Below are 16,161 nucleotides of genomic sequence, written 5' to 3' on the forward strand. Positions count from 1 at the left end.
TGCCCTTATTCCTCAAGTTCAATGTAATGTTCTTTAAATCTAAGATATCACTTCCAATGTAAACAAAAATCTAGAAATAAAATCTCAAGTATTTATCCAGTACTTACGTGTGTGTGCAAACTTTATCAATATTGATGTCATCTAATTACTTGTCTGAAGAGGAACAGTTGGTCGCTAGACGATTGGTAACCCATTCAAGTTGGGACAACAAGGTGCTAGCCGTCACCTGAACACAGTAAGGTGCTGGCCGAGCTGCTAGTCGTCACCTGAACACAGTAAGGTGCTGGCCGTATCCCGTATGTAAGTTAGGATTTATAATCCATTCAAGTTGGGACGACAGTAAGTTGCTAACCGTCACCTGAACACAGTAAGGTGCTAGCCGTCACCTGGACACAGTAAGGTGCTGGCCGTATCACTTGTATAAGTTAGGATTGGTAATCCATCCAAGATGAGACAGTAAATTGTTGGCCGACACCTAAACGCAATAAGGCGCTAGTCGTCTTCCCTACATAAGCTGGTATCAAAACCACTCAACTAAGAAGAAAAACAACAGGTACATAACCATAGCAATATATCCTTAAAGGAAGAGTCTCAAAGAAATCCAGTGGGTTCACCTGAACCATCAAAATACAAGAAGTCAACTCTACAAACAACATATATCTGACGCGTGTCGTCCGAACAAAAGGGCTGAGCGCCTAACGACACACGACGACGACTACATATAGTTCGTCACTAAGGAAAAGAAATCAACAACACACATAATATTCTAAACAAGTCAAGACAAAGGAAAGCACTAATGAGGCGAACCACCTCCAGTTGCATCATCGCCCCTCATCACCTCGTCCACATCTATCGTCATCTCTCCCGCCCGCTGCTCCGCCAAGAGCTCCTCGTGATGAACCCGCCAAGCCTCTATGTTATCATCCATATCCCATCCGTCGGGCCCATTCTCGCGGTACTCGACGAACAAGTCTGCACGGGTCCGTAACGCCGCGTCAGTCGCAATCTGATCCCTCTCACGGGGAAATTCATCAACTAGTTGTTGGTTGTGCGCCGCTTCTCGCTCCAGCACAGTGTACCGCCCCCGAAGATCCTCCAGCTCTCTCTCTCTCGGGCACGCATCCTGTCACCCTGCTCCTGAAAGGAAACCACCTGACTGTCGTAACGAGTCTGTAACCTGGAGAATGATCCCGTCAACTCCGCAACTCGGTCCACACTCTCCCTCAACTGACGACGGGAGGAAATCGATGCCATGAGAGCCTACCAAGACCCAAAACAAAGATGAGCATGTAAATATAACAAGAAATAGCTGCAACTTGAATAAGAGGCAAATACCTGGTATTGGTGCGAAACACCATAGTCTGCACCCCCGTAGGGACCATAAGCAAGGAACTTCTGATGATCCTCAGAAGAGAGCAGCTTGTCACGGACCATTTTTGGAGCATCAAAACAACAGCCTTGGAGGCCCGGGACAGCAGCATTTTCGCCCCAAAATGAAGGCCAAACAGCCTATACATGAGTGCCCAAAACAACAGCTACATGTTGGAGTGGACAGCAGCTTGCATAGCCCAAAGAGCAGCCCAAAATCAGCACTTAAGGATGGGACAAAGGGGGCTGGGCTGCCTTGTTCATTAGGGAAGGGTTCAAGCTTCATCCTTGGCCCAACCCAAGAGAATTATCTAGAGGATAAGGGAGTCAAATCTGGTTGGAAGACTCTGGAAGATGGTGGAACCAAGAGTTATCTAGAAGCTTCTCAAGAAGGTTCCAAGCCATTAGATGATAGGCACATGGCTTGATCTTAGCCATTGATTTTGTAAGCTTATTAGTATAAATAGGGGTGAGACCCTCATTTGTAATCAACTAAGAAGTAGCAAACAAGTTGGTATCCTAGTGAGAGAGTGAGTGACTTGGGAAGTGTGCCCACTTGTAGAAAGAGTTTATAGTCAGCAATAAAGCTGGAAGTTTTCTTAGAGTGTTCTTGCATACTTTGATAGCTATCTTAGTTGAAGCATATTAGTGCTAGAAGTTGCCTTATGGTCCAAGTTACTAAGGCATCTTAGTCAAAAGGCTTAGACTTGTGCTAGGAAAGGAGCTACACAAGTGCCGCACGGAGTAAATAGCAGAGCCGAGATTTTACCCCGTGACAAGTGGTATCAGAGCTACGTCGGAACCATGTCAAGTGAAGCCGAGAACGTACCACAAGACGCAGCCAGGAAGGAAGGACGTCCCAAAACCAAGAGTGGTAAGTCTGCACGAGAGAAATCGTCGGACCGGGAGGCTTCCATGGAGGCAAGGTTGGTAGCAATCGAAGGAAAGCTTGACATGTTGGTAGCACGTGTGGAGAAGTCGGAAGAGTTTCAAGGAGACGTAACAGACATCCTAGACCGTCAACAAAACGCACTCGATGGGTTCGAGATGTCGGTAGGCACGGTGGTGGATGTGTTGAAGCGGGACTTGGACGGCATGCGACAAGCCTCGGAGAGGATGCGTGCTGAGTTCGAAGACTTTAAGTCACGGTACCTGGTGATGGAAAGGGTCGTGAGCAAAATGGGGAACAACCCAACCCAAGCAAAGGTAAAAGTTCCTGACCCTAAATGCTTTGGTGGTGCTAGGGATGCTAAGGAGGTAGAAAACTTCTTATGGCATATGGAGAGGTACTTCAAAGCGATGGGGATTATTGAAAATGAAGACATGGTGGAGATGGCGGCAATGTACTTGGCCGAGGACGCCTTGCTATGGTGGCGTAGGAAGACGGACGAGATGGCTAAAGGACGTTATAAGATCGACACTTGGGAGGAGTTCAAAAGAGAATTTAAGGCGCAATTCTTTCCCGAGAATGGCGAGTTCCGGGCAAGAGATAAGTTGATGGTGCTCAAGCATACAGGGTCTATCACAGCATATGTCAAGGAGTTCAACACCCTTATGCTTGACATCCAAGATATGTCGGACAAAGATTGCCTTTACTTCTTCCTACACGGATTGCAGAACTGGGCAAGGACGGAGCTAAGACGTCGAGACGTAGAGGACTTGCCCACGGCACTGGCCATAGTAGAAAAGCTTGAAGATTTCAGGGTGGATTTTGCAAGGAAGAAACCCGAGGAGGGTAGCCAGGAGCGTGGTGGGGGAGTAGGTGATCGAGACAAGGACGGAAGGGATGGTCGGAACCACGACAGGAACACAAGGAAATGGGAGGCACCTAAATAGCAAAAGTTCAAGGAGAAAGCCAACCCGCCAAGGAGATGCTGGAAATATGAAGGAGACCATCGTCCGTGGGAATGCTCGAAGAAGAGTACACTCAATGCTTTGACGGCCAAGGCAGGAAAAGGCAAGGACAAAGTGGACGAGGAAGAGGATGAAGGCCAACAGGTGGGAGCTATATGCCTCAGTGCTCTGAAGATGGAAGGCCAGGACACCATGCCTAAGAAGAAAGCGAGAAGAGGTCTCATGCATGTGGACCTTAGCTTGAATGGTCAGTCGGCTCGTGCAATGGTCGACTGTGGAGCAAATCAAAACTTCATCACGCCAAAGGAGGCCGCAAGATTGGGAATGAAGATCGAGGGAGACCGTAGCTCAACGATAAAGGCGGTGAACTCGGACCCAAAGGCCGTGCATGGAGTAGCGAGGCAACTGTCGCTCAAGATGGGAGCTTGGAGCGGGCGAGTGGACTTCTACGTCGGGGACATGGATGATCATAAGATAGTCTTGGGGTTGGATTTCCTCGAGGTATCCAAGACCTCCGTGATACCACACTTGAATGTGTTGCAGGTGTTGGACGAGAAGTTCCCGTGTGTGGTGCCAGTGGAGCGCACCAAAGGAAGTAAAGTTGGGACGGTTTCCTCACTCCAGCGAGGTGAAAGCAAAGGGAGGCATCATGGGGGACCGAAACCTGTTTCATATACTACTAAGGGCGGGAAAGCTCAAAACGAGGGACGTGTGCAAGAGAAGAATGCACGAAGGCGTCAGAAGGAAAGACAAAGGAGAGCCTTGAAGAGGCAACGAAGCAGCCAAGAAGCCAAGGCGGGCTGCGAACAAGTCCGCGACGAGGACGTCTGCGGAATAGGTGGGGGAGTATGTCACGGACCATTTTTGGAGCATCAAAACAGCAGCCTTGGAGGCCCGGTGTCACGTGCATATTCTTGAGCATGTATATGACGTGACGAGTGCTAGGAGAGCACGTACGAGCATATAGGCCGTAGGGCCGAATACGAGGTCGAAGTAGGGCAAGAGTGCCAAGCAAGCTCCCTTAGGCCATACACGGGGACATCCGTGGCATTCAAGACTTTGTCAAGGATACAAAGGGTCATTTGGACGAGAGTATGCCTGGTTAAAAGGATTGATGTTTCCTTGTGGAAATAGGCAAAACAAGAAGTTTGCACCTTAGGAGTGGGTGGTCTCCCTTCCTCATATGCATCCAGCATATGCCAAGACCTCGTGGATGGGAGCTTGCCCATCTTAGCATGGTATGCACGAAAGTGAGCATCCTCGTGGCGCAACCCATGAGGCCGGCCTAGCGTATGCGAGAGAAGCATATTGCACGGGTTCCCTTGTCATAGGAAGTGGCTCGGGACAGTACCTGGAGATAGGTTACTGCGGGTTCCTTTGGAAGGTGTGTTGCATGTTCTCATGCCATGGCGAGGCGTGCGTCGTGCTAGCATATTCCATAAGGAAGATTGAGCTATTCAAGGGGCCAAGCCTTGATGTGCTATGTTGGGCATGAGGTAGCTTATTAGAGATGGATGCTCCTATGCCCAATGTCTGGATGGTAAGCCGAGATGATAAGGTGTCGGATGCTTGAGACTAGATGGCAAGACCCGCATATGCGGCTTGATGTGCTCCGCACATATGTTGGTATCCTTTATAGTGGGCGAGAGTCTATGACTCAAGGAAGCGTTATACGGGACGGCTCGAGCTATGCTCGTAGGTTGGGACACGTTGGTGTCATGCCGCATTATTGGTTGGGAACCAAGGTGACTTGATAGTCGAGATGCTCCGAATATGTTCGGGAAGGCTGGCTATGTGTTAGGAGGGAATTCATAGCGCCGCACGGTACGTTTGGATTTGATATTCCGCACTATCGACCCGTGTCTTTGAGCATAATATGCCGGGTCGACCTAACGGGACAAAAAGGCCGTGACAATTGGTATCAGAGCCTGAAGAGGTGCAGGCTAGAGATATGCTACACTCTGATACCTATTTGACAATTGGTATCAGAGCCTAGACGAAAGGCTAAAGATATATTACCCTCTGATACCTATTTGACAATTGGTATCAGAGCCTGAAAAGGTGCAGGCTATAAATATACTACACTCTGATACCTATTTGACAATTGGTATCAGAGCCTGGATATCAGGCTATAGACTATGGTGCTCTGATCCCATATGAGAGCTGTGATCAGAGCCTGAGGGGCAAGCTAGAGTATTGTGCTCTGATCCTAGATGAGAAATGGATGTCAGAGCCTGAGCTACAGGATGAAGATGTACAAGTGAGAATATATTACATCCTGATAACCATTTAACAATTGGTATAGCCTACGTGATAGGCAAACGAGTATGTTGCTCTGGTCCTTGTGATGGGTGGACTTAGAGCTTGATAGCTTACGAGATATGTTCCAAGAGCCTAGTGATAGTGGCAAATGGATATGTTTTGGGAGCTTGAGGAGACAAGCATGATTATGCCTAAGAACATGTGGTATGTTTGGAAGCATACTTCTAGAGCCTGGAGGGCAGGTTCAAAGGGATGGTTCTACGATCCCATGATAGTTGGTACCTATGCTCGACGAGTGTGACGAAGAGCTTAGTGATTCTCCCACTATGGTATGTGGTATACTGGAGTGTCTATGAAGAGCTACGTTGAGAGCATGATTCCAAGAGAAGGCTTTCAGAGTGAGGTGCATTCAAGAGGATATGGTCTCTGAAGCTATGATGCTAAGAAGGGACCTTGTTAAGGGATGCATGGTGCATAAGGCGACGAGAGTTCTGATAGAAGGAATAGGCCGTGTGCACGGATGCTACGATGGTAGCTATACTTGGGTCTATGTTCCTTTGAGATGAAGGACATACGCGAGATATGAGATGGAACCGTATTGACACAAGAAGTCATGTGCAAGCTCAGTGGCAAGAGTTCAGTGTGACTTGGTGTACAAGAAGGTACCATATATACTTGAGTCCTTTAGAGGTAAGGACAAGTGCAGAGATGGGATGAATCGAGAATGGCACGGTGAGTCGTGTGCGAGCTTAGTGCAGTAATGCTCAGTACGATTTGGTGTGCGTTGGGTACATCATATGTTAGAGTCCTTTGAAGTGGACAACGGGCTTGGTATGAAGTGTACCAAGATGGCAAGTAGAGTCAGGCTGAGAGCTTGTGGTAAGCTAGTCTGAGTAAGCTTGTTAGATTGGCATCTAAGAATGGAGCTATGTTGATCCAAGTGCTACTTGAGCGTTAGAGCAGGGTATGGCAACAAGGTGTTGAAGGATACTCTCTTATGCTTAAGCCGAAGGTAGCATCGAGTGACTTGTGATGTTGTGAGTTCAAGCTACTTACAGAAGACAGTGGTCAAGAATAAGATAGATGGACAGAGTACATCGTGGGGCAAGTTGGTGCTAGATCAAGTTGTGCTTATGTGTATTGTAAGCGCATTTGAGTTCCAAATAGAACGAACTCACTTGAGATGAGACATGGATATGCCAGCGTGGTTGTGATTGGTATGTCGCATGAGTGCTATAAGCCGAAACCAACATTGAAGCTTATGGTCATATTGGTGTGAAGTCTAGATGACAGATTCACGAGACCAAGATAAAACTAATGGTAGTTGGAACCGAGTTCAAGCCGTCAAGTAATATGAGGGTCGTTGTATCTGAAGTGGATCGGCCCATGTTTGAGTTATGCATTGGAGGTAAGTTGGAACCGAGTTCAAGCCTACAGTGTGCAATGAGTACGTGGTGACTGAGAAGAGATCAGCTCACGTTTTGGGATTTCAGGATGGTGTGTCGTGGTGACATTAAGCATCGTCCAATTCTGAGGATAGTTGGAACCAAGTTCAGATCGTCAGAGATATATGACAACGTCGAGTGTGACAGTGTGTTGTAAGCCGTATAGTGCTGCATGAGATGTGTTGGAACTTATGCGGTGGTACATTCGGATGTGTTCAAGAGGGACACGAGCCTACCAAGATGCTCGGGTTAATGAGCATCGCCAATGATTAAATGGCAAGTGTGTGTCTAGATGTAGTCAGAGAGGACGTTCCCAAGAGTATGCCAGTGGTGGATGGTTTGGTACCATGTAGTTCTCGCGGAGAGAAGCTACCGTGCTCGTTTCAGTGGACATCGAAGGCAACACGATAATTTCCCGAGGAAGGGATGGCACGGATGATGCCGGGCGCATGTAGCGCAAGCGCGGAGGCGCGGGTTTGTGATGTGCACAGAGGTGCAGGGGCGGAGGCGCATACGAGGCAAGGGTCGTCAAGAGAAGGGGCGACATTGCGAAGAGTTCAAGTGGTATACACTCAAGGGTAAAAGTAGTCGATACTTAGGTACTAGAGTGCACTTGATGTTGGAGACAGTGGTCAAAACAAGGGTCTCAATGAACAAGCAAACCAAGGAGTCAGAACGTGGAGTACATGGGTACGTAGGGGCTGATCCAGAGGTGAGTGACATTGAAGACGAGTTGCTTTGCGATGGAAACATTGCAGGCACATGGCAAGACGCAGTGGGGTCGAGATGCTAACTCGGGTGAAGGCAACGGTTGCTGAGGTACCAGGGTGACGAGTTGTGTCGCAGTTTACTGCGATACGCATGGCAAGATTGGTCACGAAAGCAGAGGCGTAAGGTAACCATCGAGATGCCAACTCGAGGTGAAGCCGAGGAGGTGAGGTACCCGAGTTCGAGGAGCGGCGGAGGCTGCAATGGAGAGGCGAACCAGAGGGGGAGCCGATATTTGAGGCCAGAGGGCAACATTGAGCATGGATGTGTGGTAGAGAAGACCATTATCCTAACGCATCGGAGGATGCGTTGCAGAGTATTGAGTAAACCCGGAGGGGGAACCTGCGCGACGAGACTGCGTAGTTGAGTTTGCACGGAGGTGCGGTCTGCCGAAGGCATGAAGGTGCAGTGGTAGCATTGGAGTGGAGGCAGAAGATTGAAGTACTCCAAACTTAGTCGACGAGGACGTCGACATTACAAGTGGGGGAGTATGTCACGTGCATATTCTTGAGCATGCATATGACGTGACGAGTGCTAGGAGAGCACGTACGAGCATATAGGCCGTAGGGCCGAATATGAGGTCGAAGTAGGGCAAGAGTGCCAAGCAAGCTTCTTTAGGCCATGCACGGGGACATCCGTGGCATTCAAGACTTTGTCAAGGATACAAAGGGTCATTTGGATTGATGTTTCCTTGTGGAAATAGGCAAAACAAGAAGTTTGCACCTTAGGAGGGGGTGGTCTCCCTTCCTCATATGCATCCAGCATATGCCAAGACCTCGTGGATGGGAGCTCGCCCATCTTAGCATGGTATGCACGAAAGTGAGCATCCTCGTGGCGCAACCCATGAGGCCGGCCTAGCGTATGCGAGAGAAGCATATTGCACGGGTTCCCTTGTCATAGGAAGTGGCTCGGGACAGTACCTGGAGATAGGTTACTGCGGGTTCCTTTGGAAGGTGTGTTGCATGTTCTCATGCCATGGCGAGGCGTGCGTCGTGCTAGCATATTCCATAAGGAGGATTGAGCTATTCAAGGGGCCAAGCCTTGATGTGCTATGTTGGGCATGAGGTAGCTTATTAGAGATGGATGCTCCTATGCCCAATGTCCGGATGGTATGCCGAGATGATAAGGTGCCGGATGCTTGAGACTAGATGGCAAGACCCGCATATGCAGGTTGGTGTGCTCCGCACATATGTTGGTATCCTTTATAGTGGGCGAGAGTCTATGACTCAAGGAAGCGTTATACGGGACGGCTCGAGCTATGCTCGTAGTTGGGACACGTTGGTGTCATGCCGCATTATTGGTTGGGAACCAGGGTGACTTGATAGTCGAGATGCTCCGAATATGTTCGGGAAGGCTGGCTATGTGTTAGGAGGGAATTCATAGCGCCGCACGGTACGTTAGGATTTGATATTCCGCACTATCGACCCGTGTCTTTGAGCATAATATGCCGGGTCGACCTAACGGGACAAAAAGGCCGTGACACCGGGACAGCAGCATTTTCGCCCCAAAATGAAGGCCAAACAGCCCATACATGAGTGCCCAAAACAGCAGCTACATGTTGGAGTGGACAGCAGCTTGCATAGCCCAAAGAGCAGCCCAAAATCAGCACTTAAGGATGGGACAAAGGGGGCTGGGCTGCCTTGTTCATTAGGGAAGGGTTCAAGCTTCATCCTTGGCCCAACCCAAGAGAATTATCTAGAGGATAAGGGAGTCAAATCTGGTTGGAAGACTCTGGAAGATGGTGGAACCAAGAGTTATCTAGAAGCTTCTCAAGAAGACAAGAAGGTTCCAAGCCATTAGATGATAGGCACATGGCTTGATCTTAGCCATTGATTTTGTAAGCTTATTAGTATAAATAGGGGTGAGACCCTCATTTGTAATCAACTAAGAAGTAGCAACCAAGTTGGTATCCTAGTGAGAGAGTGAGTGACTTGGGAAGTGTGCCCACTTGTAGAAAGAGTTTATAGTCAGCAATAAAGCTGGAAGTTCTCTTAGAGTGTTCTTGCATACTTTGAAAGCTATCTTAGTTGAAGCATATTAGTGCTAGAAGTTGCCTTATAGTCCAAGTTACTAAGGCATCTTAGTCAAAAGGCTTAGACTTGTGCTAGGAAATGAGCTACACAAGTGCCGCACGGAGTAAATAGCAGAGCCGAGATTTTACCCCGTGACAAGCTGGTCCCCTCTAGTAGACAAAAAAGTGGAACCATCAAAGGGAGAAGCAGAAGGATGATGCCTCCACATAGAAACCCCACCAGAAGACTCAGATAGGGGTATCGCCGAGTAAACCGGCTCCGTAGCTGGGACCTCCTCCGTATTAGGAGCAGACGAAGAAGAATGCGGAAGAGAACTCGAACCGGTACCTGCCTTGGACCTCTTCCTCTGGCCGCCCTTCCGGATGTCCGCGTAAGGAGCAGAGATGTAACCAGATCCCACCATTTGCGACGATGCGAATGACTCTGTACTTGCTGAAGGAGGTGGAAAGAGTACCGGAGCACCAAATAACTCTTGGTAGGCTAGAAGCGCACCTCGAATCTCTATAGCCGTTGCAGGTGCAGGAGGACGACTTGTTAGGGTCGCACCAGGAACAAAGTCCCACAAAGGGGTACCTGTAACAAGAGAGTGACTCAGAAGGTAGGAAGAACTCTTCTCTGGATCACGGCGCTCGAACAACTTTGAAATCATCTCCTTCCAATGCGGCAGGCGCTCAACGTGCTTGTTGTTGAACGAACAATCTGTCAAGGGAACAATACAAACTTAAGCTACAGCAACGCAAACGCATGAGGTACTCTAAGTTAAACAATAACATACTTACGAGCATCTTGCCAACTGGAAGGAATCTGCTCTACCCCCCGGTCACCATATACAAGGTCACCGCGCGCAAGAAAGTAACAAGTTTGCCACTTTCGGTCGCTAGCCGGCATTCTAGTGATTAAGTGAGCACCGGGGTTCCGCAATTTGAAACCATAACGACCATTGTCCCTAGAATGGCTCGTCAAGTGATAGAAGCGAATTACATCGCTAGCTGAAAGCTCAACCTGCTGTAGGTAGGCCAACACTTCCAAACACAAGAAAAGTCTCCACGCGCTAGGCATGAGTTGTGAAGGAGCTATCTCGTAGTAACTCAAAACCCGATGCACCAAACGAGGGATGGGAAACCTAAATCCCATCAAGAAGGAAATCATGTAGAACGCGGTCCAGCCGCCATGGTCTTCGTCAACAAGTTCGTTAAGCTGCGGAAGCCTAAGCTCTATGAAGTCGGGGATATTGAACATAAATCGTATATCCCGTAATCCGCCCTCCGTAATGGTTGAAGCCGGATTTAGAGATGGGCGTTTCAAGGCCACCCGTTCAAGCATCTTCTGTCGCCGGAACTCAGAAGGTTCTGGCACGCGAAGCGATCTAGAAGAACTACCTTGCCCATGATGACTCATCTCGGGATGCAAAGTTTGTAGGACAAAGGGATAAGGCTTCAAGCCCAACAACTAGCTTGAAGGGTGCATATAAACGAAAGAGTTAATTCCTATATGGCCCCCTACTTTGTGACCAGCTTCCTTTATGGCCCCCTTTTTTTCGTAAATTCAAATATGGCCCCCTATTTTCATGGAAATGTCCTAACTACCCTTCCTTTAATTTTTTTTTCAAAATAAAATAAAAAAAACAAACATAATTCCACCTCACTTCCCTCTCCACCACTTATCTCTCTCCACCTCACCTCTCTTCCCAAATCATCTTTCTCTCTCTCCAACTCACCTTTTTCTGTCTCCACCTCACCTCTCTCTCTCTCCACCTCACTCTATCTTCTCCGATGAAGGTCGCCGGCCGGAAAATTTTCCGGCCGGCGACCTTCAACCTAAAAAAAAAAAAAAAAAAATTTTTTTTTTTTAACTCTCATCTCCCTCTCTCTCTAAAAACTCCGGCGAAGGGGGTTCCCTTCGCCGGAGTACGGGTCTGTTCTTCAACAGACCCGATCTGGTCTGTTCTTCAACAGACCCGATAACTGGTCTGTTGAAGAACAGACCGATCTGGTCTGTTCTTCAACAGACCCGTACTCCGGCGAAGGGAACCCCCTTCGCCGAGTTTTTAGAGAGAGAGGGAGATGAGAGTTAAAAAAAAATTTTTTTTTTTTTTTTTTTTAGGTTGAAGGTCGCCGGCCGGAAAATTTTCCGGCAGGCGACCTTCATCGAAGAAGATAAAGTGAGGTGGAGAGAGAGAGAGGTGAGGTGGAGAGAGAAAAAGGTGAGTTGGAGAGAGAGAAAGATGATTTGGGAAGAGAGGTGAGGTGGAGAGAGATAAGTGGTGGAGAGGGAAGTGAGGTGGAATTATGTTTGTTTTTTTTATTTTATTTTGAAAAAAAAATTAAAGGAAGGGTAGTTAGGACATTTCCATGAAAATAGGGGGCCATATTTGAATTTACGAAAAAAAGGGGGCCATAAAGGAAGCTGGTCACAAAGTAGGGGGCCATATAGGAATTAACTCTAAACGAAACATATCCTAGCAGTAATTCACTCAAGGTATCGATCCTAGCAGCAATTCACTCAAAGTATCAACCCTACCAGTAGTTCACTCAAGGTATTGATCCTAACAGTAGCTCACTCAAGGTATTGGTCCTAGCAGTAGTTCACTCAAAGTATCGATCCTAGCAGTAGTTCACTCAACGTATCGATCCTAGCAGTAATTCACTCAAGGTATCGATCCTAGCGGTAGTTCACTCAAGGTATCGATCCTAGCAGTAACTAACTCAAGGTATGCAATCTCAAAAACACATTACAACAAATAAGGAAACTAACTTTAAAGATCGAAACATCATGGATATTCAATATCAATTGAAGATCAACTCAAGAACTCAACAACACCAAGTAGGAGAGAGAAAACATACCTGATTACAAGTGGAGAACCCCTAAAATCTCTCTCTTCAAACTTCAAATGGCAAGTAAAATAATGATCCTTCACCCCTTTTAGAGGGTCTGAATCGAGGGGCATCACCTACCTCCTTCCTGCCAAGGAGCCCTCGAACAGATTACCACCATAGCAGAGTGTCCCACTCACAAACCTTAAACAAATACAAAAATTGCCAGGCGTCTCAGGGACGTAGAGGAAGGATGTACGTCCGAGATAAATATTCGGAACAAAGATGGACGCTCCTAAAGACTCAGAGAGAGTCGGACATCCGAAAGATGCAGAACTAGGCTAGACGTTTGAAAGAGGCTAAAGCGAGATAGACGTCCCAAGGGCCACGGAAGAGAGCTGGGCGTATACCTACGCGCATCTCGCGCCACGTGGCGCGTTCCTGCGCATTCACGCAGGAACGCGCTGGGCGTCATAGAACGCCCAGCAGCGCGCCACGTGGCGCGTTCCTGCGCAATGTTGCAGGAACGCGCTGGGCGTCACAGGACGCCCTACGCGCGCCATGTGGCGCGCTCCTGTGCCTTCGCGCAGGAACGCGTTGGGCGTCCCGGCGCCAGGCACCCCTGCTATGGGCGCCCGACGTTCCTGTTAAGGGCACCAAAACTGTCCTTTTCTTCATTGCGTCCCTCTTTGTGTGTTTTTTTTTTTCTGATTTTTCAAGACGGTCTCCGGAATATTGTTTTGAACACGCCCCGAAAACTCGCACTTAGCGCCTCAAAAATCCGGGCAAGGCACTCAACTTCGAAATGACCATCCTTACGATGAAAAGTGGCACTCCCGCTAATAAAATATGATTGAGATGCGCACTCTTCCGCTGACACGGTCGTACCTCACTACTCTTTAACTCGGCATACAGACTTAGAGAGTGGGGGGCAAATTGTATGGGCAAATATCCGCCCCACGAGGTGCCTGTAGAATAAAGGAACAACCGCTTTGTAAGGGTAAAACCCGCGAGGCTAAATAAGAAGGCTCGATAATGGCCCAAGTCGCTACTCCGGTCACCGAATCTATACCCGCTTGACACTAAGCGTATCTGACACGTGTCACGCGATAACCACCCACCGGTACTAGGCAATCTTACGGCCAGAGGAACATTGCGCAATCCATAACCGCACTAGTGATAAGTATTCCGTATCTGCCACTTAAAGACGGGCGTTACCGGCCAGTAGCTTACCGCACACGCAGCAACATCCTGGTCGTTCCTCGAGGAATCCAAATACTCATCTGATGGTCAGATCCTCCAGCCCCTAACGTATCTCTCAGAAGTAATGACACGAAATAAGTACGTCGGTTACTAGCTGGTCGTCATCAAGGCAATCTCTCCCCACCACTATAAATACGAGAAGCAACACTCAGACAAGGCATCCCATATTCGACAACAGTACTCTAGTAGCCTAATCCATTCTCTCTACTCACTTGCTCTTCATAAGCATCTCAAAGATCTTCTAATCCTCTCAAAGTCTCTGACTCATTGTCTTAAAAGTTGGGAGATAAGAGTCTGATAGTCACAAATCAAACGACAACTAGCTAACCGTATCAACACAATACGACCACCACCTTATTGCATAAGAGCTCTCTGGTCTGATACATCTCCCATCCAACGGTAACGAGCTGACGGTAACACCCATCCAGCAGTAACTAGCTGGCCGTATCACCATCCCAATACCACCACCTCCTTACTGCATCATTGATCTAGCGATAAGACGCTAGGCGTATCGCCTTCATTCATCCAACGATCCTCACCGTCCGATCCACTTACGACCATCACCCTATTGCGGATCCCTTTACGACCAGCACCTTATTGCAAGTCTCCTTTACGACCAGCGAGTTAACGACAATACTTCATTACCATCACCCTCTTAATTACAGGAAGTATATCATTACCGTGGGGATCTGTTCCGACAACTCCACGAGCCACGACACCTAAGCGCTCCGACGACGGTTACCTCCCTATCGCCCACTTTCACTTTATTTATATTTGATCGAGTACCTGACTTGACCGTCAGAGCCCCCTAAGGCCGGTACCATCCCGGTGTCCCAGAGGCTTCACGATTTCTTCTCTCTTTTTGCGTGCAGGTTTTTTTCGACACGTAGCCGGTCCCCGAAGCATCCGACCCGACCCGACAAGACTTTTGACTGTCGACCCGTTGACTGTCAGACTTTCCAACCCGTAGACGTTTTACCGTCTACAGAAAATACTGTAATTTTTTTTTACCATCAAATAGTTGGGAAAATCACTTTCTTCCCCACTCTTTCTGCGCTCCCTCTCCTCAACCAATGTTGGATTATCCAAACAATCTCCTCTTCACATATTGGTTTTAACTTCAGTAGACTATTTGCTAAGACTTGTTCTTTGACTCTGATACCAATACAGTGGTTTTTGGCCACCCCCACCACAAAAGCCATCTGACGAAGTAAGGCTTACTTATAAACCGACCTCTTGCCCCTTCCCCAACCAATTTGGAATTATTCGAACATACTCCCCCTCACATAATGGTTTTAACTTAGAAAAACTATTCGCCGGAACTTGTTATATCCAGGGCTTTGATACCATTACTGAGAAATTTTGGGCTTCTCACAAAATTGTAAAAAAATATTGATTTCGGGCTTAATGTCATTAAACACTATTTCTAGACACTGGGGTTCTTTTTATTCTGTAATTGTCAACATACTTTAAGGGGTATGACGCGTGTCTCCCAGGACCTCAACCGCGGAAACCAACTTGGTAACTTTTCCAACCTATGGTTGTCCACCAGATATTGGTTTACTATATGTCTGAACAATCGCTCTGAAACTGAAATTTCTTGTAATCATGGAATTAATTAAAACTTACAAAGATTAAAAATATTTGATGTTAAACAATAGAAAAATGTGATGATAATCCTATAGTAAGGCTATGACACGGAAAAGCAACCATGAAAGTTTAGGTAATGAAAACAAATTTTAATTGGCTAGCAGTCAAAATTAGAAACACAGATCAAAGAAATAGTTAATGATCAGTATTTTATATGAAGATGAAGTAGATAGATTAAAAAAAACCTGACTAGCCAAGTTTGTGTTGGAGGTTTAAGAAAAGATAACAACTATAACATAAAGGATCTAACACCATATGCTCAAACTAACTATCCTTCAATTACAAATCTTCATTTAACATAAACACTAACATTGTTGTTGTTCCTTTCATTAATAAAGAAAAGAGACATTAAAAATATTAGATAATAGTTATAGATACATACCAATTGATTACATCAAATTTCTTCACAAATGACCTTCTCCAAAGAAATCCCTAGTTCTTTCTCTCTCTAAGCTTATTCAAGTGATAGACATGAGAAACTCTACTACATCTCTTTAATTAATTTAAGGAGTCTTTTTTCCTTCTTTACTCCTTCTAGTTTGATAGAACTTTTACTCAAGCCCACATTTCATATTATGCCCAAACTCAAATTTTGTTTAAAAGCACACTTTCAACATCCTCTCTTAAACCAAATTTCCATAGCTTCTCATACCTAACATCCACTTCAATCTTTCAAATACATCATGCTTCAAGGACTTCGTAAAT

The 16,161-nt window shown here is 47.0% G+C and overlaps 2 protein-coding genes across 2 annotated transcripts; one reads left to right on the forward strand and one right to left on the reverse strand.

Annotated features, from left to right (window-relative positions):
- Nucleotides 1–554: 554 nt before the first annotated feature.
- On the reverse strand, nucleotides 555–14,793 carry LOC147557576 (uncharacterized). The gene is made up of 4 exons (XM_086664193.1): nucleotides 12,574–14,793; nucleotides 9,867–10,429; nucleotides 1,336–1,419; nucleotides 555–1,260 (listed from the first exon to the last, which is right to left on the reverse strand). Exons 2-4 carry the CDS (start codon nucleotides 10,377–10,379, stop codon nucleotides 1,036–1,038), a joined length of 822 nt encoding a protein of 273 aa, XP_086520319.1. The 5' UTR covers nucleotides 10,380–10,429; nucleotides 12,574–14,793; the 3' UTR covers nucleotides 555–1,035.
- Nucleotides 1,859–9,691, forward strand: LOC147557577 (uncharacterized). Its single transcript, XM_086664192.1, has 2 exons — nucleotides 1,859–4,126; nucleotides 9,189–9,691. The coding sequence occupies exon 1, from the start codon at nucleotides 2,173–2,175 to the stop codon at nucleotides 3,202–3,204; it is 1,032 nt and encodes a 343-aa protein (XP_086520318.1). The 5' UTR covers nucleotides 1,859–2,172; the 3' UTR covers nucleotides 3,205–4,126; nucleotides 9,189–9,691.
- Nucleotides 14,794–16,161: the final 1,368 nt, after the last annotated feature.

This window comes from Eschscholzia californica, unplaced genomic scaffold (genome assembly GCF_041429995.1).
Source record: "Eschscholzia californica isolate CP2 unplaced genomic scaffold, dmEscCali1.0.p SCAF_2, whole genome shotgun sequence".
NCBI classification, from domain to species: domain Eukaryota; kingdom Viridiplantae; phylum Streptophyta; class Magnoliopsida; order Ranunculales; family Papaveraceae; genus Eschscholzia; species Eschscholzia californica.